Source organism: Gavialis gangeticus, unplaced genomic scaffold (assembly GCF_001723915.1).
Source record: "Gavialis gangeticus isolate Ggan-Ray unplaced genomic scaffold, GavGan_comp1, whole genome shotgun sequence".
NCBI lineage: Eukaryota > Metazoa > Chordata > Crocodylia > Gavialidae > Gavialis > Gavialis gangeticus.
In genome coordinates this window covers 49,395,607-49,422,547 of record NW_017729034.1, presented here as the reverse complement: position 1 = coordinate 49,422,547, position 26,941 = coordinate 49,395,607, and the positions used below count along the sequence as shown (strand labels likewise).

Below are 26,941 nucleotides of genomic sequence, written 5' to 3'. Positions count from 1 at the left end.
TTAGGCAAAAATCACTGGCTTTACTTAAGTATACCATGTTCTTCAGCAGGGATGAAGGTATTAAAACATCAGTAGAGAAATCATCCTGGGTAGGGAGCTAACTCCTACATAATCCTTCATAGGAAATAGTGTATTTGATACTGAAATAAGACCCATTTTCAAGACAGTGTCCCTTAAATTGTCATGGACGGTGTCTGACAATCATTTATTCATCTTGGTATATTCCAGCATCCTTGGCTATGGAAACGAAAAATTTGGTTTCCATGGAGAATACATGTCTGTAATACCGTGACATTTGAAGTCAATGAAATTGTGATCATATTGATTATCCGTGTCATTCTTGCTTCCCTTATTACATATATCTATAATTTATTCCTTTTACTTACTCTTCCTTGAGAGGCATTGTTAAGTGTGCCAAACTGTGTTTTTCTCCTCCTTAAACACTTTGCTGATGACCTGTACTATCACTAAACTCCACAGTATAGTCTAAGAGGACAATAGTGCATAAGTTGATTAACTTAATTGTATATAATGAACATAAGTAGCTTCCTACTTTGTAGTACTAAAGACTACATTAGTGCATGTCACTTCAGAAAATGTCTCTTAGGGGTAAGTGTACAACCTTGACCATTATATATTTTTTTTGAATCTCTTTAAAAGATTCTTACAGCTGCTTGAGTAAGTTGGCTGTTTTATTATTGTGGTATTCTGTGCAGCTATTGTCTGTGTTCTGCAGACACTCTTGTGGTTTCACTTTTACCTTAATGTGGTCTCTGTCTCTCTACATGATGCAGTACTCACTGAATCATATACCACTTGTTCTGTCTGTCTTCCATATATTCATAGTGTATGTGCATGCATGCACTTACACACGTCTCTATCTCTTCCTACTGTGTTTCAGTCCTGATTCACTGTCTGTAATGGAAGTTACAGTGGTCTTATAAATGATCTGCTTTGTGTCTATATGCATTTCTTCGTGATATCCTCCCATTTCTAACAGCTACCATAGTATTAGTGTGGATCACTGATAGTCTAATATGAGTCTTTGGAATACATATTTCTGCCATATCTGTATACCTATGCTAATTTAGGGCCCACTGTATTCTTATATTCTTTTCCTTGCCTATATTTAGTGGCACTTTTCTAGTCCCCATGTTTTTTCTCCGTGTCAACAAACTCAAATTCAGGTCTAAATGACTAATGTTGTTTTTATGTTTCATTAAAGCACTGTGAATATGAAGATATATCATAAAATACATAGGCCTTGTTTATCAGAAATTACTTCAGAGTTTTGTTCTTCAGTTTCTCGGTTCACTTCCTATCTGTCAGCCTATATCATAGGTCTTCCGCTCCTGTGTCTAGTAACTGAAGTCAAACAGTAACTTAGACCAATCAAAATTAGTTTAGTAAGAGCTCTTCAAAATATGGCTTCTGAAACTCAAAAAACGAATTGTATAAAAGTAATTCAGTACTTGTCACCTTATCCATTGGCAGCAGAACATTGTCAAGAAATGTAGGACTTTCCCTGAAGAAAATCTACTCCTTTCCTTCTAAATTGCTTAACAAATAAGTAATTACTTTTGCATCAGCAATGTTTTGATGAAAGAACACAACATCAGTGATTCTAGAAAGAAAAGTTACAAGGTAGACAAGCTTTTGCTTTCTTGTTCTCCACAAACAGTTTCAACAGGAAACAGTAGTTTTTTCCTAGTAAGGCAATTCAACATAACTTTGTGAAGATAAGAAAATGACTTAGGATTAACAACACACCACTTTCTGGAACACTTGTCTACCTTATATAGCTTCTGCAAAACAGTGAAGTCATATTTAGTGTGGTTTGAGAAAAGTAGAATAGAAGGCCAGGAAAAGGACTGTTTTGTCTCCATACAGGAAAAGTTATCTATCAGCTGTGTCACTGCTCCTCTCACTGAATGAGCTGTAAAGTTCTTGTACCTGATATTTTGTGTACCTTTCCCATCAATTGCCTTTATCTTTCTGATGGCCCATTTAGCATACTTATGCCATTCTTTTATAAAATAGTATTTGAAGTGGCTTGTCCTGGAAAGAAAATTCACAGGTAAGACCAGTTCTTTTGCTTTCACTAGCAACCAACTGAGGGTGCATTTTCTCAGGCTAAAAAAAGATATCCTAGAACACTTAAGTGTCTACTTACCAGAGAAGGATCATATCTGCAAGTATTTGTACTTACTATATGCTATATTTTGGGTTTATTTAGGGAAAAAATATGTTATATCAAGGAGAAATTGCCAAATTCTGAAAATCAGAACCATTATGTAATAGAAGAACATAAATTACTTTTAACAAAGGCAGAATTTTTTGAAATGTTCATATTCTCAGCTGTTGGCATCTCTCAGCAGCAGAAAACACTCAGCATCTTTGCTCTTTATTCCTAAAACAACAGCCAGCATATTCTGACATATTAAACCTTCTTTTTTCCACACATTCAGTAAGGATGTGGAGAGAACTTTTTTGTTACTGCTCTTGCCACCTCCCACAGATGCTGTCAAGTGAGAAGATGAAAACCTAGAAAGGCAAATAATTATAATACTAAAAAATGCCATTACTGATAGTGCTAAAACCACCTAAGCAACATTTGCAGTTGAAATAACATTGGAAAAGGCAACAACAACAATCCATAGTCAATTTTATGTTTAAAAAAATCCCAAATAATTAAAAGAACTCACCCAGTACATTCATTTCAGTGAAAGAGGAGATCTGCATGTAATCAACTTGTGTTATATGAATAAAACTCTGGGTGAAGGGCCTTTACATTCAAATTTCTAGCATGATTGAAAACTCCATTAATTTCTTTTGGAGAAAAAGATATATGCTTTGAATATTTCACATTAAAAGCAGCATTGTATTTATTTATTTATTTTTTAAGGGTCTGATTCTGCTCACCATTCCTTGGGCAAAATGCCCAATGGCATTGTCTATTCATTTGTACTGTCGAAGTGCCTAAGGGCTCCTATACACGTGTGGAGTCTGTTCCAATGCACTGGAAATCCTGTGCATCGGAGCAGACTCAACTGAGTCTGCTGGAGCATGGAAATTGATGTGCTCTGTCAGCCTTTTGCATCACATGTATCGGTGTCCCTGTGCATCTCCATGTTGAAAAAATGGTGACAGGGCACTGTAAATAAAACATATTCAATGAGCTTTAGTTCAAAGTGGCCTGCCACCATTTTTTCAGCATGGGGATGCTGATAAGTGATGCGCAGGTGCTTTTAATTAGCATGGCTCGTTAATTAAAGCACCTGTCATTGCATCCTGCAGCAAATGCCCAGAGAGCCTCAGTCAGAGATCAGGACCCCTTTGTGCTAGTTGCTTTACTAACAGGACAAGCAGAGAAGATCATCCTTTTTCTAACCTTTTGTAATTTATTCACTATTTGTCCCTGAGTTTCATAGCTGGCTTGTCTGAATGTGTTTCTATTAAACTAATTATTTGATGGGAAATGAACAAAATCTTAAGCCATTCCATTAACTGTGGATATTTGTGAATTTTTTTTTAAAATTCAATGTTAGCATCTTTCTAAAAAACTTAACTTCCTCTACAAAATCTGTACTTTATACGTGTGTCATTACCCAAGTTCTCGTTTCCTTTTTTATTGGTTTTAATTTTTAAATAGTCATTATAGTACATTTTATCTTCTGGTAAAATTTTATTTTTTGAAAAAAGTTTTATTTCGGCATAGTCTCCAACACTGTGGTGATTTTTAATCCTTTACCCCGTGTAGGATGTGAAGAATCGACGGAACCCCCGCCTTGTCCCGTATGCTCTTTTGGATGATCGTACCAAGAAATCAAACAAAGATAGCCTCCGGGAGGCAGTACGCACCCTTCTTGGGTATGGTTACAACCTTGAAGCCCCTGATCAAGATCACGGTACATAATTCTATTCTCTTTCCTCCCAAGAAGCAATGTAGATTTCAATAGATTTTTATAATGGCGCAGGCAGTAGGCTTGTTAGGTTGATTGGTCCAGTAAAATGTTATCCAGATAAGAACATTACATCCAGAAATTATCTGTATCATTAAATCCTTATGCACTATATATTTTCTATTTACTCTCAGCCTCCTCATTGTCTTCTCTGTCTCTCTTTTTACCTCAGATGAGGAATTTGAACCATTTTTAAAAAACTGGGAGCTTCATTTTAGGAATTAATAACGTAATTCCACCATGTTAACTACTGCTAATTGTTGCTCATTTTATGTTCCTATTTGGCACTGAATTTGAACACAAATGAAAAAGATATTTCAAGTCCATGTAGTCTACATTTGTTGAAAATGAAAAACAAAATCAAAACTCACAAATTCTGTGTGGATCAGATTTATATCTGAACACAATGCAGCATTCTTGTCTGCACAATTATGAGTAAATATTATGAGAAAAGAGGTCCAGGTATATATGCTAACTGCTTTCAGTATCATATTTAGAATCATGTATGTTCATGGTAAATGTAAGATGCCGATGAGAAAAATCACTTGTTTTGGTTTGTATGTCCCAGTCATATAAAAAGGAAATACTGTGCTGGTTTACCTTCATTCTTATTGATTTTAATCATAGCCTGACCTGCATAAATTACATCTTGCTACACCATTATGTAATCAAGTTATTTTTTATCAGGAAGCACTCATACTTCAACTCAGGAAATCAGAAATATTTTAGAGCAAACTTTAGTCCTTATAATTGTATAAAGAAGATCAATCAACGTCTTTATGTTATTTGGGAAACAGTATTTGTTAAAAATTACTTGAATGGATCTATAGCATGTGCAGTCATGAGCTCATGTTCATTTGATCCAGCCAGGTCAGGGCATTTAACAAGTGCTGCACCTCTGTCTTCCGATTCCTTCTGCTCCTGTAGCAGGAAAAGCATTGTACTGGATTTTGACTGTGTTCCTTTCCTTCATAAACGTTTTTTTTTTAAAGACTAAAGTTTTTCTTTTACCTACTTATTCTTTGGTTTCTGGGCTTTTTTAACCTTGGCTTCTGATCAATTTCATGGTTAAGAAGGCTAACCCAACCTAAGTCCCCTGGCTTGAAGTTATCCCCATTTCACCAACACACTGGCACAGTGGGCACAGACAGATGTGACAATTTTTGCCTGATCCAGCCTCAGAAAGTGGTCTAAAGCCATGACCAAACACAAGTGTAGGACTGCAGACCACTTTAAAAGGGCCCAATCCCATGGCAATCTGAGCCCTCATTGAATTCAGATGAAGGCTCTCAAAAACAGAGCTCCTTCATTCATTTCTGTCTGCGTGCTGGGAGAAGGGCTTGGCTGACATAGCCTAGCTGTGCTCTCCATGCTGTTTTCAGAATGGGGGGGTGGGGCGGGAAGGGATAGAGGGAGCTTGTTCTGGGGGTTGCCCAATCAGTGCTGCAAGATGAGGTGGGTAAATTGGAGACCTCTCAGTGTGGGGGGCTCCAATCCACCTGCCCCCCACTCCAGTGTGGCTGGTGAACTCCCAGAACAAACTCCCTCCCCTGCCTACTCCCCGCTCACATTCAGACCGCTCACATCCGGACACTGCACTGGAGCTGCAAGAGGAGAGGCAGAGCTAGGGAAGAGATGCTGCAGAGATGCAGCCTCTCTCCCTGGATTGGCTCCAAGTTGGAGCTGATCCTCCACCCTTCCGACCCAACAGCTGATGTTGCCTCGGGAGGATTGATCCAACTCACGGCACTTTCTGCGAAGTGTCATGAGTTAGACTGGGGAGCTGCACTTCTGTCTGCACCCACTATCTATTCAGCCTCAGGTAAGTTCTCATTCTTCAGTTTATTTGCTAGCTGCAAGCAGTGGGACTACTCCCAAAACTGCCTTCAGCTTTGTTCTTTGAGGCAGTGATGAAGTTTTCATCTGATGACCAGCTGAGGACACTGAATCCAGCCTTTCTTGTTTCCCTGAGATGGAAATGAAGAGGAGAATATATGTTCTGTGCCTCCATCAACCTTCCCATGCCATTGGACTTTGCTTATCAACTGGCATGAATTCTTCAGCTTCATAGTTGTGTTTCCCCAAGAACTGGGATTGGAGACAAGGAAGGATTGGTGCATCAAACATCAACTCAGCATCAACATGAAGCAGATCTAAGTCCTTGCACAACTGATTAAAAATGCTGGTGAAAACTAAGCAAGAATCTCAGGATTTAGAATATACAAATGTTATCAGTTTAAAGTTATAGTCAGGTTCATAACACAGGCTGTTGACCAGTGTTTTAAACCAATCATTGCCAAATACAAGGACTAATCTCAGAGACAAGCAAATAAGTGACAAAATCTTGGAAACTGTAACACTAGTGATACTGTTTTTATAATAATTTTTAGAAAATTGCTCAGAACAAGGAGCCAGTAGAAAGGACAGCTGATGAATTGTGAGTTCCCTCATTTGAAAGACAGTATGAGGACATTTCCTGCTTCATTTCCATGGTTATCATTTACAACAGGGGAAGGCAGTTATTTTGGCTGGAGGGCTGCTCAACAAGTTTTGGTGAGCTGTCGAGAGACCCAATGGTAATCCCACCTCCTGGTTGCCACCTTGGGACCTGCAGTCTTGCCCCTAACCTCTGAACCTAGGCTACCAGAAGTCCCTCTCCTTGCCCCAGAAGTACTCCTTGAAACTGGAAAAAACCCCCCAAATCATATACTAAAAAAAAATCAAACCTCTACTATAATTAATTTTCATTTTTTTTTAATTTGTACTGATTTATGTGTGTTTGCGTAGTGTATCTAGAGGCAATTGCATAATAACTCAAAATATACTCTTACTCTTGTATATTGTGTGTGGGGTGCTAAGGCGGTATATGTGGGGGTGTATGTGGGGTGTCGGTATGGTGAGTGTGGTGTGTGGGAGAGGGTAAAGGGATGGGTGTGGAGGGGTATGGGTGTGGGGTATTTGGTTGGGATGGGGGTGTGTGGGAGGGTGTGGGTGTGGATATGGTAGGGATGGGAGGTTGGGAGTGTTTGTGGGGGCTGTGGGGAGGGTGTGGGTGTGTTTGGAGGTATGGTGGGAGTGAGGTGTTTGGGAAGGTGTTGGTGTGTGTGTGGATATGGTGGGAGTGTGGGAGTGTGTGTAGGGTTGTGATGGGGGTATGTAGGACTGTGTGTGGGCTTTGGTAGGGTGTGGGGTTATGGTGTGGAGGTGTGTGGGGTCTGTGGTAGGGTGTGGGTGTGTGTTGTGGGGGTATGGTGGGAGGTGGGGATCCAGCCCTGCCCGTCCTGTCTTGGCTGCAGTGTGCAGTTCCCGGCTGCAAGGCTGGGACCCAGATGGTGTGGCATGGGGCCAGCCTGGCCTGGTCCAGCACAACGCATTTCCATCTGCAAAGCTGGGGACTGCATCGTATGGCATGGAACAAGCCTGGCCCAGCCTATTCTGTCTCTGGCATGTGGTTCCCGGCTGCAAGACTGGGACCCATGTGGCATGGCATGGAGCCAGCCTTGCCCAGCCCAGTCCATTTCTTCCATGCCATGCTGCATGGGTCCTGGCCTTGTAGCGGGGAACCACAAGCTGCAGTCAGGATGGGCCGGGCCGGGCCAGGCTGGCTCCATGCTGCACTGTGTGGGTCCCAGCCTTGAAGCTGGCTACCACATGGTGCAGCAGGGTACCAGCCCAGCTCAGCCCATTCCGGCAGCATACAGTTCCCCGCTGCAAGGCTGGGACCCAGATCCACACAGCACGGCCCAGAGGGGACAGGCCAGGCCGGTCTGGTCCCATGTCATGCCATGAGGTCCCTGACCTTGCAGCTGGAACCGCATTGTGCTGGGCTGGGCTGAGCTGTGTGCTGGCTGGGGCCGGTGAGATTATTCTGCTTCCTTTGCCTCCAGCTGCAGCTGCTACTACTGCTGTTCCTGCCCCTGCTGCACTGCATTGCTGTGGGTGGGAGTGTGGGAAGCTTCAGTGGGAAGCTCCTGGCCAGCACATGTAGCTCTGGCTCCAGCTCCCGGTTGCCTTCCACCTGCTCCACCCACCCAGTTCTTAGAAACTCCTGCCTGTAAATCCTGATGAAGGTGGGTAGTCTGGTTGTACCACTTGAATTCAATAAATTGGCAGGTAGAGTTTGCTCAAATATAGCATCATGTAGTTTCAAACATTTTTTTTTAAGTTTGTGTTGCTATCAGAACAGAGAGCTTAATGAGGCCCAGAGTTATTTTTAGCATTTTTGAGTATTATCAGTGTTAAATTTCTTGACTGAAGAAATGCCTCTGCAAAATCTGAAATTCTACTGACCTTGAGGAAACTAATTAAAGAAGCAGTACAAAGAATCCATTGGAGCTATTTCAGGCAATAAAACAGAAAGAAAGTAAAGAACTAACAATATATCAATAAAAAGTCTGATTTAATTGTCATTGAAAGTGTGCATTTTGTTTCTTTTTTATAAAAGCCATACTTCTTATCATTGTTGACATCTTAAAAATGAACAGGGGAATAGGAACATTTTGATACTCTACCTTTTTTATGATTCTGGAAACCACCCGCATATAAAGAAGAAAAACTATAACATAGCAATAACTAACTACACCTCTTCAGTAACCTTTTGGAAATAGGGGAATGTGAGTCACAGCTAAATGGAAATCTGTATTTCATATCATCTTAGCTAAGTATCAAACATTTAAAACCTGCCACCTCATTTCTGTGTTGGAGGACCTCTAAAATGGTATGGAATTGGATCAGTCAATGTTTCTTTGTCCTTTATTATATAGTAAAATAAGGCAGCTTCCAGTTTTTGCATTTTAGGGGCATGAGTTTTTGACAAGTTTTCCTCTGGCAGACCTGACTCACCACTCATATATAGACAAGCAAAGGGGCCCTGACCTCTCCAACCTATTTTCCCAAGGTTCCATAACTATAGCATGAGTTCTAATTCTTATATTAATGTTGCTGATACTAAGTTACAGAAACATGTTTACATTTAGAGAAATGGCCCCCATTATGCCCACAGATCCCAAAACCCAAAAATGTTTGGGGTCTAATGAATCAGAATGTGGATCAGAATTTTCTTTGGACTTCTTGTGTAATCATAAATACTCCATCTGGGAAGCTTCATTATTTGGGGTAGACAGGAATTCAGCACATTTTTAAAGTTAAGTCTGTGTTATAAGGAGTTTTATGGAGTGAAATCATGAAGAGGAAACTGGCTGTTATGATTATAAAAAAAAAAGTCCAGCACCATAAATGTGAAGACATTACTAACTTCACCAAAAGGTGAGAATTAATGAGTAGGCCTATATAATTTTGAAATTTCACTGTCTAGGCTTTAAAAGTCTTGTGTTTGAAAGGTGTCCTTTCATTTGAAGCTACAAGCACCAAGGAACATGGAAAGAGATGTTCTTATAAATACTGTACAGCACTGCTCTACTCTCAATGTTTATTAAACAGTAAATGACATTAAATTAAATACTACACTAAATTTAAAGATGTAAAATTGTATGTGTTTTCATTGTGATTTGGTCAGCTGTGACGTGCTAGGAGAGTGCGTGAGGACTTGAAGTGAATACTTTTTCAGTACTCTGTCCCTAAGAAGTCTGTTTATCAACCAGGACTCTGGTGGCATTGTATATGCACAGAACAAAATCATATGGCCCCTTCCACATGCATATAAAATGTAAGACAAGAAGCAAGTGAGTGAGGGGAATAACATGAAACAATGAGACAATAACAGCATGAGAATGGGCAGTGACTTCAGTATACCAATGGCCTAGCTGTTACTAAGTTTTTTGCAGTGAAGTAGAGTTTTAAGAAGATAAGAGAGGTGCCCCCTCTCTGCTGTAGAATTATTGAATGAAACTGACATGTTTTAGTTACTGATTTTTCCACAGACCTAGGGTGGACTTATTTCTTTTTTGAAGTAAGAGCATTTCTGGAACTGAGAATTACGGGATGTAATTGCAAATCATTATCTAAACCCAGTTTACAAGATTGAAGCATTTAAAGCCTTAATTTGAATCTTGACACATGTATGTGTAAGGCAGAAATCCTGAAACTAAAAATGGTAGTGGCAGGGAGAATTGATTACTACCATTTTCTCCTCTAAGGACTTCAACAAACATATCTATACAATGTAATTTACATTTGTGTTGTAGCAAATTCCACCAGCATCTGAAATGGACAGATAAGCAGTAGCGCTGTGCGAAATTTTGCCGGCTGTTTTGTTTCAACACTGTTTCAATTAATTTTAAGTTCGAAACAGTGAAATCAAAATGAAATGAAGGGCCCCTCCCCAGCGCTAGGATTGGGCTGGGGAAAGGAACTCAGCCCAGCTGAGTTCCCCTCCCCAGAGTTACATTTAGGGCTGAGTTCCCTTCCCCAGCCTGATCCTAGCACTGTTCCATTTAGATTTTGTTTACATTCGAAACTGCTGTTCAGTTTTGTTTTGTAGAAACAGTGATACTGCTTTGACGCGGTTTTGACGTTTTGCCCATAGGCTATAATAGGGAAGCACCCAGCTTCCCTCCCTCATCTGGCAGGCAGATCAGGGGCCCGCAACACTGGGAGGACTGGCACAGCACCCACAACCCTCCCGGGGTTGCAGGTCCCGATTTGCCTGCCTGATGAGAGAGGCTGTTTCAAGCTTCCCCATTATAGCCTATGGGTGAAACGTCGAAACAGCGCCACTGTTTCGACAAAATGAAATGGAACAGCGGTTTCGAATCTAAACAAAATTTGAAACAAAATGGTGTTCTGTCGAAATGCAAGTCGAAATGGAACAGTGCCATTTCACACAGCCCTAATAAGCAGCTGAATTAAGAGACATGTATTTGTTAGATGGCTATTACAGCATTTCACTATGAGGAAACAGGGCAGTAAGTAGGACTGAGTGAAGTTTTGGAAGTGTTTTGGGCTGTTTCAGCACCCGAAATACAGAATCCAAATCAAAATAGAAGGCTTTGAAATGAAATGAGGCATCCGTAATGTTTTGGAAATATTTTGGAAAATGTCAGAGTTTTGGAGCTGGGCTTGCAGGGAAACCACTGTATGCTGCTGCCCTGCCACATGACTCTGCTCTGCAGGTAGCAGAGATCTGTGCCAGCAGTCTCCTCAGCACCGCTGCCTGCCCTGCACCCACCCCACACAAAGTGGGGCTGCATGGGGCAGGTAGCAGGGGTGAGGAGAACCCTGTGTGGATCTCTGTTAGCTGCAGAGCCAGGCCACATGGCAGGGCAGTGCTGGTCCCTGTAGTGTGACCTGGCTTTACAGGGTGCAGAGATCCTCGGAGTCTCCTTGCCACTGCTGCCTGCCCTGTGCTGCCCCACATTGCCAGGGCAGCACGGGGTGGGCAGCAGTGGCAACAAGACCCTCAGTGCAGAGCTGTGCTCCCTGCAGAGCTGAGTTATATGGTGGGAACCAGCAGGCTTGTTCGCTGCTCTGTACTGCTTCCCTGCCTTACAACCTGGTATGACAGGGATCAGAGATCCATGCAGGCACCTCTTTGCCTGCATGGAGGGCAGCAGACCTCCCCCTCCCCGGGATGAGCCACCCATGGCCCTGTCCTGCTCCCTGCTGGGGCCCTGCAGCCTCTAGCCCCAAGCCCCATCTGGCTAGGCAGTAGGCCTGTGCAGAGCTTGGAGCCCATTTAACAACAGATTTTCCAAAACAGATTCAGTTGAAACAAAAGAGGACAGTGATCCAAAACACCAAAACAAATTACTGTCCTCCAAAATGGCCAAATCTGAAACTGAATTGAAATACAGCCATTTTGCACAACCCTAGCAGTAAGTATAACTTATTTGGCCTGAGCAAGCAGCTACCCTGGAATAAGCTGTGAATATATATAAACACTGGTATAACTTACATCAGTGTCAGTTTATCCCTTCTTTCTCCTGTGGTAATTCAACCCTTAATTCAAGTAATTTACCCTGCTATATAGAGGATTATAGTGTTACATATAAGTAAGTGTGTTATTTTTTCCAGGCTTTGAAAACTCAAGGAGAGATTATTTTTAGAGTTTCACTTTTGACTGATGCACACGAATTTCTTCTACTTGTAGAAGGAGTAGAATTTGCAAATAAGTGGGACATAGAACTGCTGTCAAAGAAATTAAAGATGGATAACTGTTTTCCAGCTAACATATGAGCCTATTGGGGGTGAAGAGAATTGCTCAAAATACCTTTGTATTCACTTGAATTTGTAGGAGTATGTTACATGATGAGAAATAGAATCCTCTCATTATTCAACCCACCCCCACCTCCATGAATATTTTTTTTATTCAAAGTATATTGGGCTCACTATATTTGCAAAAACAAGCACTGCCTGTGTTGGTGTGAAGTTCTTCAAGAACTGGTGATATAGAATCCTAGACTCAAAACTAAGAGTGGACTCAGGTTCTACACAGTTGGGCCATAGCTAACTACTGGCAGGTATTGGGGAGAATTAGTGGCACATTCTGTTGTTTTCCCATTTTCCTTCCATAAGAATTGGGGCAGGTGGATCTATGTTTGCTTATGTCCTTTATGAATAACACTACACTGCGAAAGGGAGAAACTTGGTAATGTTAATTTGGGAATTTACACCATCACTGAAAATTCTTCCATGGTATCTGTTAGCAGGGGTGGATCCAGAGGGGGTGGAGAGGTGCTGTGGCACCCCGCTTTGGCTGTGTCACGTGAACTTTTGACTTGGGGCCTGGTTGGAGCCCCTGTTTTCACATGGCTCCGCAGCCCTGGAGGTGAGTATTGTCACTGCCGTTCATCCCCCTCCTTTCCATGCTGCAGAATTAAGTGGGGATGAGGAGGAAGGTGACAGCACCGGTATTCACCCCTAGGGCTCTGAAGTATGAAAACAGGGACTCCATCTAGATCTGCCCTGATCAGATGGTGAGCTCAGAGATCACTGTGCATGTGCAGCACAGCCAAAGTATGTGTGACCTCCACCACCCTCCCCCTTTTTCTAAATCCACTACTGTGTGTTGGAGCTATAGATTCCCTGCATTAGGTGTCTTTTTTGCAGTTGCTGTTTGTGCACGCGCGCACACACATACACACACACACACACACGAAAATTGCAAGAGGTGTTTTGCCTTAATATTCAGGCATAAGGTGTTCTAGGAGTGAACCCTATTTTTATTATTTGGTGTTTGTGCTAAACCAAATGTTTGTAGTTACAAAATATTCAGGTGTTGTGCTGTTGAATTAAACAGATTATCATCCACATTTTATAAAGTCTGGAAAACAGAAACAAATACAAACTGAAAATATACTTGCATTTTTCTAAGTAATATTTTCAAGGTATTTGGAAATTTTGTAGCAGAATTTCCTTTATTCTTATTTGGTAGTGTTGAACTGATGTTGTAGCTATGATGATCCAAGAAATGTGCAAGAGGCAAGAGTTTTTGTGAAACAATTGCATGGTTGGGATAGATTTAGACAAGCTTTCAGGTATCATTGTACCTTTCCTTGGGTCTCTGGGGGAGAGGCAGGCACAGCAGAGTCTAGGAACAGTATGTCACGGCGTAGTCTGGTTTCTTTTTTCTTTAGATTATGGATTTACCAGTTATTCTTATCTGGAATTAAAATAAAACTATTCAATCTCAGCAAGTTAAGTTGTCGTGTTACATTTGTCATCCTTACAAATGTCAAGGGATTGATTTAGGAATTCTTAACTGACATAGAATATTCTGTTTCTTTGGGAGCAAATATATCGTAGGAATATTCTTTTTCATTATTTTAATGATATGAAATATTGTAAAAGAATTCAGAGCCCTCTAGTGGTATCCTGTTTTTGTTTCATCATCATTTTTAACGTTGGTTGACAAAATGAAGTGTCTTCAGCTGTACCCTCATTGTTTATCACTATTTGTTTTCAGTATAATCCGTAGGATCATATCTGTTGTACCAGTATAACAGACTCTAAGGAATTACTTAGTCTAAAATGAAAATTTATTCCCAGCTGCTCTTTTGCAATGCTAGTAGTTGTTAGCTAATCTCTTGATATTGGGATTCTTCAGGAAGGATTTGAATGCTGAAAGGGAATTGGGTGTGCTCGTTTGCATGGACAGAAAATTCAGTTTGTAAAGATCTATGTCAGAGAAAGTTTTGGGGTAACTGTGGGGATGTCCTGAGTCTTGCATTGCAAATAGGATGGACAAAGTTATGGAACAGAGATAAGAGCAGAAAAGGAACCTGGGCCTAGGGGTAGTGAAGAGATTTGAACAGTGGCCATTTGGGGTGGACCATTGCTGTAGTCAAAACAGCAGGGAGAAAGACAGTTTTAGCAGAAGTGTTGCATACAGACTGGAGGGAAGCATTGGTTCTTATAGGGAGGGCAGACTGAAAGACGTAACACTAATTGAAATGGGAGATGAAGGCCCTGTATGAGAATGTATCTATAGGGTCTGATAGTAAAGAATGGGTCACAGAAATCTGGTATACAAAGATATAGCAGGAGGTAGAGATTGCCTGGATGTGGGTGGGGGAAAGGAGGAAGAAATATGAAGGAGAAATAGGATAAGTCCCAGGTGACAGGCCGGATTGAATGAGTAAAATGGTACTGTTATGTATAAAATGACAGAGAATGTGAGAATTAGGAAGGTTTAGAGAAATAAGATTAAGAGCCCTGATTCTCCCATTTTACTTTCTGGGCTTTGGGTGTCCTTTACATCTTTGTAAAATGTGATTATTGGATTTATATCCACTTTTCATTGCGGTGTCACATTTAAGTTGACAGTGAACCATCTGGAAAGACATATCAGACACAGTTACAATGCCTGACTGATAGTGGGGAAGAGAAGTCAGGAATGATAAGGGTGATTTGTGAGTCATCAACTTAAAGTTGATGCTGGAGAAGCAGATTAAAATGACCAAAAGTAAAGACTTTAGGTAAGAAAGGGAGACAGCCAGTGACAGAGCCACCTGTGTACTTCCCTGGGCAAATATAGGGGACAGAGGAAGAGATGGAGAAATTGAGAACCCAGGCGTAGGATCTGTGGCAGAATACCATCTGTCTGTCTCCCCAAACTCTGCTATCTGACAATTTAGTTACCATGTTCACTGCAGAGGGAAGACTCCTCTGGTCCCATCTGCTTCAGGTAACCCTGAGTTGTAGCCTGAGCTGGATACATTCCTGAGGGAGGAGGAAGCCTGCTCCATCTGCCTACATGACTGGTATCACATACCTGAGTGAGGGACTTAAGCTCCCTATTGTTCTAAGCAAAAGCCAACATGACTGGGAGGGGGCTAAAGTCCCTGCCAATTTACCTGGCAACCAGTGATGCACTTAAAATTGGATGGATGGCAGCAGCCAACCATTGCTGGCTTTCATTGGATCAGGTAAATGAGGTCATAGGGGCTATATAAGTAAAGGACTGCCGAGGAGAAGGGGAAGCAGCCATGATGAAACTCAGAGAGAAGCTGGACCATCTGGAACCCACTCTATCTTGAAACTCATGATGAATGAACTGCTTGCCTCCAGAGGGAATCTTCACAGGCCCCTGGATGATACTTGTGAGTAAGCTATCTGAGATCTAACTAGATATATAGCTTGCAGTAATTCAGACGTGTGATCAAAGGCTACCTTGCCACTGTTTCTCTAATAGTGCTGTACCCTGTACCGTATTCCAAACCTGCTCCTTTTAACCAATAAATTTCTCCTTTGTATCTCCATGGGAGATTTATTGAGAGAGTCTAGAGTATGCCTTGGGGTCCCTTCAGTTTGGCTGACTAAAGGAGACCACTATTTGTGCTTCAGACTGAGGGAAGCACCCCAAGTTCTTGCAGTGGGTCAGGTACCTTCAAGGACTACTAGGTCTGTGTTTCTCAAATGGTGCAGGTCTCAGATCAGTCCAGATTCTGGGTGGTGGTGGCGTTACCCCCAGGCTTGTAGGTATGCTCCAGAAAGGGGGTGGACCAGATGTGAGGCACCCCAAGGGAGGCACTCGGAGCCTGAAAGGTGGTCGGGCACAATGAGGTGGGTGGCTCAATGCAGAAGCACCCCCTACTGGACTGCCACACAATCTTCCAGAGTTAAGAGATTTGGGAAGAGGGTGGAATGATGGTATGAAGAGGGAGAGGTAGTTACCCATATTAATCTGAAGTCCAGCAGAAGACAGGGTAGATTTGAGCCTTATGGACTAATTAAAATGGAGATGCATAAACTTTCAACAGCAGCAGCTTACTTCATCTGATTCTATGAAGGGGATCATTGAGTATAAAGTGGATCATAGAAATCAAAGAAAGTTATGATGGAGCAGACAGCCTTAGAAAGAGTCTTTTAGGAAGGGAAAAAGGGAGAGTGAACAGTTTCATTAGAATGAGGTCAACAGAAGTCAGACTGGAAAAGACAAGGCATTCAGGGGAATAACTAAAGATTGGATATTTAATATAGTTATGGTTTAGGGAAAGAAATGGGAAGGGAAAGTATTCCCAACTCTTGAGACAAAATGTTTCCAGACAAACTCAAAAAAATATTAGATGTCCCTATAGAAAGACTTGTAAAATCATCACAAATGTCACTAGATAGTTCACCAGGATTACCCATAGTAAATTGTTAAAAGATCCTTAATAGATCAAAAAGTTTAGTGCAAAGTTAGCAACACTGAATGGAAGGCAATACTTGGAGAAGTAGGTAGGGTCAGGGCTGGCTTTTTGTGTGTGTGAGAGAAGAAAACCAAGTAGGCTTGTTTTCTGAATTTTCTGTTTTTGGAAGGTTGAACAGGAAGGCAAAGGAATAAATATGTGCAGAGGCCAAAGGATGTAGTGAGCATATACAGGGCTGGGGTCAAGGGACAGGGAGAGACTCTGAGGGTCTACTTTCTGAACAAATGGAGGGAAAATAGTTAATTTAAAGTTGGAAAGCAACTTGGGTGACTGACTATGAAATGTCAGAGTTCAAGATACAGAAGAGGTATCAAATGGAATTTGGGATTGTTTAGCATCTTCATTAATGATTAGGAGGATAAGATTGAGCACAAATTTAGTGAATTTGCAGATGACACCAAGCCAGTGGAGTTGCATATACCCAGGAAGGTAAAACTAGGATTCAGAATGACCTTGGTAAACTGGAAAAATAGTTTGAAATCAATCAAATGAAATTCTGTAAGGAAAATGCGAAGTCCTACATATAGGATGGAACAATTTATACCACAAATACAGATTGCAGAATGACTGACCAGGTTACAGCATTGCAAAAAAAAAAAAAAAAAAAAAGACTTGGCTTTATAGTGGCCCATAAACTGACTATGTGCAATAGTGTGCTGTCACTGAAAAAAAATAGCAAAAAACAAAATACTAGAACTAGAATGGGGAACTAGATTTCTGCAAATGCAGACAAAGTTCTTTGAGTAGGTATGATATCTTTTATTAGCCCAACTTACTAGTTGGAAAAAAGTTCTTAATAAGCTTTTGGGGGCAGTTACCCACAAGCCACCTTAGTTGGGGGGGACACATACCCCCCCCCCAGCAACCAGTCAGCATCCGGGGTGGAGGCGGGGGAGTCCCCCTGTGGCCAATTTTGCCAACCGAGGGAAAATTCACTGACTGGGAAGCTGCTGCGGTGCTCCTGGAAGTGGCTGCAGTGCTGTGTCTAGCACTCTCACTCCCTGGCCGGCGCTCACACCCTCGTGCACCCCCTGTGTGTCGCCACTACAGTCACCCTTTTTCAGGCATGGGAAATCTATCCTGAGATTCCAAAACAGCTACAACCAAAAACCCAGATTTCTGACTGCACATGTATATTTTTTTCCTTTTAAAAACCTTATTTTAGTAGTCACATATACTATGAATACAAAATGATGAAAGACAAATTAATTTGCCTTTCATAGTTATGTAATTCCCAGAAAGGCAGTGAGGAGAAGGAATAGGAGGACCCACCCACTTTTTGCAGTAACTGGTTTTTGCAGTAATGGAAGCATGGTGGAATAGACTCTCACTTAGTCCACTTACATGCTGAATAGGTGGAATGGAATCTGGCTCTAAGTACAGCTGTCAAAAGAACAGAGGAAGGGAAATATATAAGTTTTGGCCCCTCTCACCTTTTCCTTGTCTCTTTGTTTTTAAGTAGCTGTTCTGATTACATTTTATTTATTGAGGAAAGTTACTTTTAAATTCCCATAAACTGTAATCCACAGTTTTCTAGTGCAGTATGAGAAGCAATGGTTTACTTATGCAGTACACTACTAATCATTTCCTAGAGTTGGTATCCATTGTGATCAAGATGATATCTTTTGCATAACGATGTCCATGGGAAAAATAGGATGAATACACTTTTCTGCTGAAGTTTTTTTTTAAACAGTGTTTCATGCTGAGCTCCTCCTGAGAGAATTGTAACCATGTTAGTTTTTAAGAAATATGATTCTTACAATAAATTGTTGAAGTGGAATCCCTGGGCTGATAAACTTGTGCGTTATACTTTACCTGCCATTGTAGTCTGGAGAGATGTTTAGTAAAACTCAGTATCTATACTACTGCTTAAATAGTAAGTGGATATTAAACTGAAACTTTATACATTACTTATGTACATTTATATTAAACTGAAACTGTATACATTACAGTACAGTTTCAGTACCCAGCAATATTTTCGAAGTATCTATTGACTGATATAAAAAATGATGATTTTGCTTTTATCCTTGGATAGTAGTTTGCAGAATCTCAGTCCTCAAAGCTGTCGGGTTTGTTATAATAAGAAATGCCTTTTAACTTCATTTTATAGGAGTACCGTTTTCATATCCTCTGTTCTTTCTGCTTGACAGAAATTGACATAATTTTTACTAATTTTGAAATGTCATTTTCTGGTATATATTTTTGTTATAGGATCATGCAAATACATGTTTCTTTCCTGCCTCTCCCCCAAATTCTGTAAAAGAGATCCCTAAATTACACAATTCAAATTATGTCCTTATATACATACATAGGATTGTGGGTTGATCTCCTTATAGTAAGTAAATATTATTATAATGGTATTATGCTTTTCAGCTTTTAATATACAAAGAAATATTTAAGGAACTCTATATTTTAGTGTCTCAAACAGATGATTAAGGTGCAACCTGACCACAACGTAGAACTACTTAGATAAAAAGAAGATTTCAGATAAAAAGCAATCATTAACAAACAAAAACATAAGAAAATTTAATAGTTTGATAAATTTCTCTTGAAATTAAGATACACTTTTTTTCCTTAACACTGAAGGTAATCAATCATTGAAACAAAACCTGACTTACTGTATCTTCATGCCCTGATTATGTGGTATTATGGAATAATGTACATTTTTTGCTGAGGGCCATTGCTGTTTCTAAATATTTATTAAGAAAATGAAGTAGCACAGATGCTATATGGGCATATTCATTATCTCCTTTTATTTTTACTGATTGGTTTTGTCATCAGATAAACAAAATGTGTTTTAATTTTCACAGCTACAAGATCAGATGTGTGCAGTGGGATAATAGAAAAGTTCCGGATCTTCCGCACAGAGAAAACCTATGCAGTGAAGGCTGGCAAGTGGTATTTTGAGTTTGAGGCAGCCACTGCGGGAGACATGAGGGTTGGCTGGACCAGGCCAGGCTGCCTACCAGATCAAGAACTTGGTGCAGATGAACAAGCTTTTGTCTTTGATGGTTTCAAGGTTTGTTTAGTAGAATTTCAATGATTTGCTTCATTGAAAGTAATGAAGTTGTTAATAAATGTTATTTACTTTGCTTCCTATTCCATCTGCCATTAGTTCAACTTCATATTCTGTGTTTCAGCTTTTGTTATATGAACTTTAGTTTTGTTATAATGTTTTTACTCCTCTTTAAAGGTCTGGGAGGAAGAAGAATAATATCAAAATTATAATGCATTAGACAGATACTTGGTGCTTACATAACTCTTTCCTTGAAAGGGTATTCGAGACATTGAGAAGTTAAGTGACTTAGCTAAAGTCCAGTCAGGTCATCTGTAGAGTTGGGACTAGAACCCATTTCATCCAGTTCCTACTGTAGTGCATTGCCTCTGGGAAATATCTGTGAACAGATAATAATTTTTGTTAGGCAAAATTTGATGTAAGGTTATAGGGGTGAAAAATTATAATGCTGAACATTTAACTTTCAGTGCAAATTTTGGCACTGTTTAGCACAGTTAAGCACAATTATGATAAAACAAAGCATTTTCTAGCTCCAACTTCAGTTTGAAAGAACAATGAGAAATTGAAATTGAAGGATATAAGAATATATTGGGAAGCAGGACATTCGGTTAAGTCAGCAGTTTCTTATCCTTTAGGAGAATAACATGACTCATTCAAGTGTGGCAATTAAACATATCGTTTAGTGTGAAGCCATGTGAAACCTCTGCCCAGACCGTAATTGCTACCTATACTGGTGGTGACTCATGCCTTAGTACAAAATGCATGTTATATGTATTTTGTATCTGATGACTGAATTCAGCTGACTTATTATTACAATACTTGACAGAAGTTTAACTGTACTCTTTGCAAACTTGGTTTCAGGAATAGTCATGTCTATTGTTGAGCCAACCTTACCTCAGTCCTATTATTTTGTTATTACTATGTTTTATTTGATAGTTTTGTATGATGTAATCTCAGATACCTTAAAGGTTAATTGAAATACTGCATTTCTTACACATTTGCTCAAATTAAATAAATATTCAGGGACTTCTATCATTAGTGGAATACTGAGTATCAGTCTGTCTTCTAAATCCCAAGTTCATCAGTTTCTTTGCAGCAGTTTAGACTAAGAGGATGCTGTATGCTATCCTATTTTAAGTATAAAGTTATCAACTTTATTGAGCTAACACAACAGCTGCGTACTCCTTTAGGCCATCTGTAAGCCAGTAATGAGATGAGTAATATTTTTTGTTTGACTAAATGAATGCAGTGGATTTTCCCACGTTTTAAGTTGTATTTCTTGAAGAAAACAAGATATACCCATCCTATGTGACTTACAGTAGTTCCCAACCAATTTCTAGGTGTTATTTAAGGTGTTGGTTTTGACCTATACATTCCTTAATGGTATTAGACTGCCTTTTGAGAATGGCAGTTCTCACAATACCACTCTTATAATACTACTGCAGAGGAAATCAGCTGAGGTGCCAGGAATAACTGGTCCCAGGCAATTTGCAAGGCTGTTTAGCAGCAGGCCTTTTAATTCTGGAGATCGCTTTCATCCTTGGTTAGGAAGACTTTGAGTACATTGACCTTCAGGACGTGCAGAAAGGGTTACCTGTATTCCGAAGCTTCGGAGAAAGAAATGGATGAAAATTTAGTCCTTATGGAATAGGTGAACTGGGAATGGTATATTAGTGGTATTGCTTTGTTTTACAAAATTTATAGAAGTTTTAGTAGAGGATTGCTGTTATCTATTTTGATTCAGTTGTGCTCAAAGCTCTGCCACAAAGGGCACTAATCCAAAGCTACAACATTTGTGTGTCAGTTCTCTGCAACTCCTGGGTGTAATGAATGCCCTCAGTTTCCAAAGAAACCAGCAGGAACAATATTTGTGTGCTCAGTACCCCTTTCAGGATTGGTAACTGGAGAATATCACTCTCACATTTCATAAATGTAAACAAACACATTAAAATATATTCAGAATACAGTTAAAATAGCAAATTGAACTTACATGCAGAATACAAATAACAGAGTTTTTTAAAGTAATTTTCATATAAAGGAGTATAAAGGAGATATTTAACTTTGTAATCAATACTATATTATTTTTAATCAGGCTTTTCATGAAGTTACTTCATAGAAATAAACTGTTTCTTGGGCTTGTGCTTCTAGTAAGATGAAATAGTAATTTTACAGTAATGTTAGGAGTGCTTGTACAAAATTAATTGCTAGATTTCTACAATTAAAGTCTACTTTCAATACTAAATGGCATTGTTTTGAAATGAAATGCTTGAAAGTATTAATTCTAGTACTGCGTTAAATGAGGCTGTTTATTGGTAGTCATACCACTGATGGGGAGAGGAAGACGTTCATTGTCTCTATCATTTTCTGAAATTCTTTTAAATCACTTTTAGGCCCAGCGGTGGCACCAGGGAAATGAGCATTTTGGCCGCTCTTGGCTGGCGGGGGATGTCGTGGGATGCATGGTTGACATGAATGAGCATACCATGATGTTCACCTTGAATGGTGAAATCCTGCTTGATGACTCTGGATCAGAGCTTGCATTCAAGGACTTCGAGGTTGGTGATGGTAAGTACTTTCACACTTTCTGCTGTGATGTTGTTGCTGGATTGTCTGACATTCTTTAAAGATACATTCATCCTTGTGCATGAACAACAGAGGAGAAGCATGTATGTACAGAGGAGAAGGCAGCTCTAAGTGGAAACTACCTAAATAGTTTATTTGGTTAGAAACCTTGATATTGTTTTACTCTTTTCTCCTTAGTAGAAAGGTTAAAACACATGGAAATAAAATAGCAAGTATCATATAAAATGTGATGATGGTGTTGATCATTAGCCACTGCATTTATAACATTTTGACTCTGAATTTTACTGTAGAACTTTTATTTATAGTAAGAGTATCTGTTCTGTCAATGGCTACTGTCCTGGATTCTGTGATTCCTTTACATTCCCTCCTTTACTTCCAAGGTGAAAAGCTAAATTGGCAGAGATATCATAAGCCATAAATAAATCAATCTTACCCCACCATTGTTCAAAATGCAGGAAACCTTACACAATCAGTGCTAATTTCATTATACCACTAAAGCATGATAAGGATTCCCAGAATGATTTAAGACCTGGGCTGTTGATGAAAGGAAATTCCTTTGGTGGGCAGTCCAGGGCAGGTGCAGGGTGGGCTGCGTTTGGGGCTGTCCATATAGGTTTCAGTTGGTCTGCTCTGACTGCAGTGGCCGTGGGGTGGGGTGGGCTGGGATCGGGGCTAGAGCTGTGCACTGTTGACTGTGGTGGGAAGGAGCCACAGGGCACAAGGGCTCTGGGCTCTTGTGGTGGGGAGCAGGGTGCTGACCAGCCCATGGCAGCTCCCCAGAACTGTCTGTGTGGCCTGGGGGCCTAAATAATTGCCCACCCCGATGTAGGGGCACATGTACATAATGTAATAACAGGCCTGATATAACAGAGTGCAAAGGTAGTAGTGGGAATGTTTAATTGTCATGCAGTCAATTAATTTCAGGACTGTGGTGTTGATAATGCTGGTTAACAAGTGATCCCAAGGTAAAATTACTATAGGTAAATGCATATGTTGGTGACTTCAAACATAGTTTAAAAGGAGATTGGTCAAAATGCTCCTAAGTTTATTTGAACAAATGACAATGGCAACAGACTTGCAGACAGATAAAATGAAAGAAAGCAACTGTTTCCAAATGCCTTTGTGTTGATTGTTGTTAAGGAGTTAGGGCTTTGTTACATGGTAAGTTTGGGTGGAGCCCTTAACCCCTGAACTGTCCCTATATTAACACCTGAAACTGGTTTGTGTTACATGCCCTGGATTGGGCCCACTGCCCCACCTGCCCCCTCCCCATACTTATTTGTGGCTGCCTGGATTGTCTGTCCTGGGGGAGTAAGCAGGGAAGTGTTAACCTTTTTGCCCAGCTGCTGCCCCTGCTGCTGCTCTCTGGGCTGGGTCAGCCAGAAGAAGAGCAGCAGCTGATCAGCAGCAGTGGCAGGGACCAGGCATCCAGGTTAACCCTTCCCTGACTGCTTCTCTGGGACAGATAGTGCAGATGGCCACTAATAAGTGAGGTGGGTGGACGGGGGGGACCCCAAGAGGCAGGGGGGAGCCCCAGGTGTGGAACCAGGGGAACACTGGGGAGCAGAGAGGACGCCCAGAATGGGTGGTGGGGGTGGGGGGGATTCTTACCTTTCAATCCTCCAGACTTCTGCTGGCCTGAAGCGACTGCTCCAAACTTGAGTTAGCAGTAACACTCATCAGCATTTCTGTAGCTCACAGTGTAAGATGTAGCAAGGCCCTTGGGCCTATACATTTTTTTTAAACCCAGTTTGCAAAGCCTTTAACTGTTTTCACAAAATATTTTGGGCCCTCATGTGCTTTTTTTAATTCTTGATCCTCTTTTTGTGAGTTCTAAAATTATGGATGCTCAATGCACATGGGATTATTTACTGCTCTATTTTTAATAACATTTCATTCTGATTTTGCTTTAAGGATTTGGTCTTGTAGTTAATATGAAGTAGCTCATTACAACAGAAAATGGTCTATCCTGATCTGAGCATCTGGTAATGGTACAATGACTAGAAAATGTAAAGCGGATAATGTATATTATTTGTCTAATACTTCAGTTCAGTGTATGATATGTGCATGTGCATATGCATATATTTAAGACATATATACATAAGGGTGTGAAGCAGTTAGAGTTTCCATGTAAATATTATTCCTGACATGGACCCAAAGAAGCAAGAAAATGAAGAGGTAGGCCATCTAACATTATTTAAGCTAGTTAACACATACATATTTTCCTCCATCTACAGATATGCATCGTACCATTACCACAGTTAAAGTGCATTAAAAACTGGGCTGCACAATTATGACTTAATTTCTTCTTTTTGCAGATACCCTTTTAGCAGATTATTTTTGTCTTCAACAGTATTTAGTGTGGACGCTTGGTAGCATCTATTTATTTTAAGAGTGAGTCATTTTTGTATCTATCTGCAGCTGTTCCTGAATAACTTAACATAGCTTCTTATGGAGAGATTGTGTGCTTTTAATTTTATCAACGCAAGCATGTGTGTATCTCTATGTCCCGTCAAACAGTTGTGTTTATTAGGGGTGTGCAAAATGGGCTGCATTCAATTCAGATTCAGATTTGGGCTGAATCAGGGACAGCGATTTGATTAGTTGATTCCAATCACTGTCTCCAATTCAGTTTGGCCGAATCTGAATCTGAAGATTCGATGCTCATTTGGAGAATCGGTGATGTGGCCATAGACACAGCTTGAAATGTTTTTTCTACATACCTCAAGGTACCAGGCGTGGCTTGTGAACACTTGCTGGGGCAAATAGATGTTGCGCACAAGCGGGCCCACGTGCTTGGCGGCAAACCTGGAAGTGGACCGGAAGTACTTTGGTCCCTGATTTGACTGGCCATGGGGGGACCCTGGTTGCCCCTGCCAGACCAGGAGGTATCTGTTGCTGAGATGGGAGGGTGCAGAGTGGGGAAGGCCCCCATGTGCTCACCGCTGGACCTGGAAGTGGACTGGAAGTGCTTCTCGTCTACTTCCAGGTCTGCTGTCAAGTGTGCTGGGGAGCCCCCCATGCTCCCATGTGAAGCTCCATCTGCCCCACCATTGCATCATTAACTAGCTGCCCGGTACCTTGAGGTATGTAGAAAAAACATTTAAATCTGTGTCTATGTCCAAATCACCAAATCTTTCCAAACCTCTCTGAATCGATTTGGAGAGTTCCGATTCAATTTGGAGTGATTAAAGGGTCTCCTGATTTGATTCGGATTTGGAGATTCAGCCACTGAATCGGGCTGAATCTCCACCAAATTGAATCAGGGACCAAAGCTTTGCACAGCCCTAGTGTTTATGTATACCCCGTCCCCCTTCCACTAGGTATTTGTGCACAGTGCATCAACTTTCATTTATTATGTGAATAATGTCTAAAAACTAATGGTAAGATCAGTACTGGGGAAAAAAAAAACAACCTGCCAGAACAAACACCTATGATATCTCATCTGTTTAGCATCTAACTTTCTGTCAAGATTTTTTATAGATAGTGTTTTGGGGTCATACAAATAAAAAATGGAAAGTAAAGCTTCCAAAGAAAAAATTCAGTCCCTTCCAAAGTATAAATATACAAGTAATCATTACAGACTGCCTTATATATCAACAGACCTGGCCCACTTTTGACAGGCGGTAGCAATGGGTTCAGAGTTGGAGAGAGCTGTTTTTTAAGGGTTTCAATGGACATCAGCTATGGCAGTTTTCTGCTGGCATTCTCAGACAAGATCTCTCTCAATTAAGCAGGTTCTATAACAGTACAGTATTACAGTGCAGACAATAAGATATCTGCTTACTTATTTCAAAGCCAATGATTGTGGACTGCTAGTTTACCCATAAGTATTTAATTTTCTGATGGGTATATTAGTGCTTGCACTAAATTTTTGTTTATGAGTTCTGGCCATCTAGAGAATTGTGAATAAAATGGAACAGTGCAGAGGAGCTTAGAGCAGGCTTTTACAAAGGATCTAATTCAAAGCCAGTAGAATCAATGAAAGGGTTTTCTGTTGACCTCAAAGGGTTTGGGATTAGGTCTAAAGTCTCTAACTAGGTTTAGTGGCAGGAATTAAGCATGTATTTCAATAGCTACAGTTGCAAAAATCCTGTAAGTGGCTGCAAGGAAAAAATCCTATGGGAAAAAAAACTGTCTGATTAGAAATATTTTGAATAATTCAACATGATGCTGGTTGAAAAAAATGCAGCAGTATGTTATGACACCTCCACACACACTCCTACAAACCAAAATAAATCGGTTAGGACTAATTATAAAACTTTCAGATTTGATAGCAAAGTAATTAATAAAAATGTGTTGTTATTCATTGCATATGTTTTATTCTGTTTTTCTGAATGATTATATACCAGTTAATAAAATGGTCTTGGCTGGCCAGCTGTATGATCATACCTCTATCAAAACACAATCATGAATTTTAAGAATCTAATGTAGAACAAGGTGATGCTTCATTGCATCTCCATATGCAGTATGGTCCAAAAAAGTGCTTCGTGTTTCAGAAAGGAAGTGAGGCAACACAAGGTTCATATTTCCATAGTCACATAAAGGCAATGGGCTTCTGTGATTCCTGTCAGCATTATATTATTAATTACTTATAGAATGCTGCGGATGACGTCCTCTTTGTCATGCTGTACATTGAATACAAAACCCAAGTCCCACCCATAAATGCCTATCCATAGTCCCATAGATTCAGTTTATAGAGTCAGAAGGGACCCAATGGATCACCGTGTCTGATCCCCTGCCCCTGGCAGGAAAGAGGACTGAGGTCAGATGACCCCAGCCAGGTGACT

General features: G+C 40.5%; 1 protein-coding gene across 1 annotated transcript in view; it reads left to right on the top strand.

Annotated features, from left to right (window-relative positions):
• Positions 1-26,941, top strand: part of RYR2 (ryanodine receptor 2) — a 784,157-nt gene that overhangs the window by 338,136 nt on the left and 419,080 nt on the right. Inside the window, exons 27-29 of the mRNA XM_019526720.1 lie at positions 3,761-3,908; positions 19,363-19,571; positions 21,959-22,133. Coding sequence (XP_019382265.1) covers positions 3,761-3,908; positions 19,363-19,571; positions 21,959-22,133 — 532 coding nt within the window. The remainder of the gene's footprint in view (positions 1-3,760; positions 3,909-19,362; positions 19,572-21,958; positions 22,134-26,941) is intronic.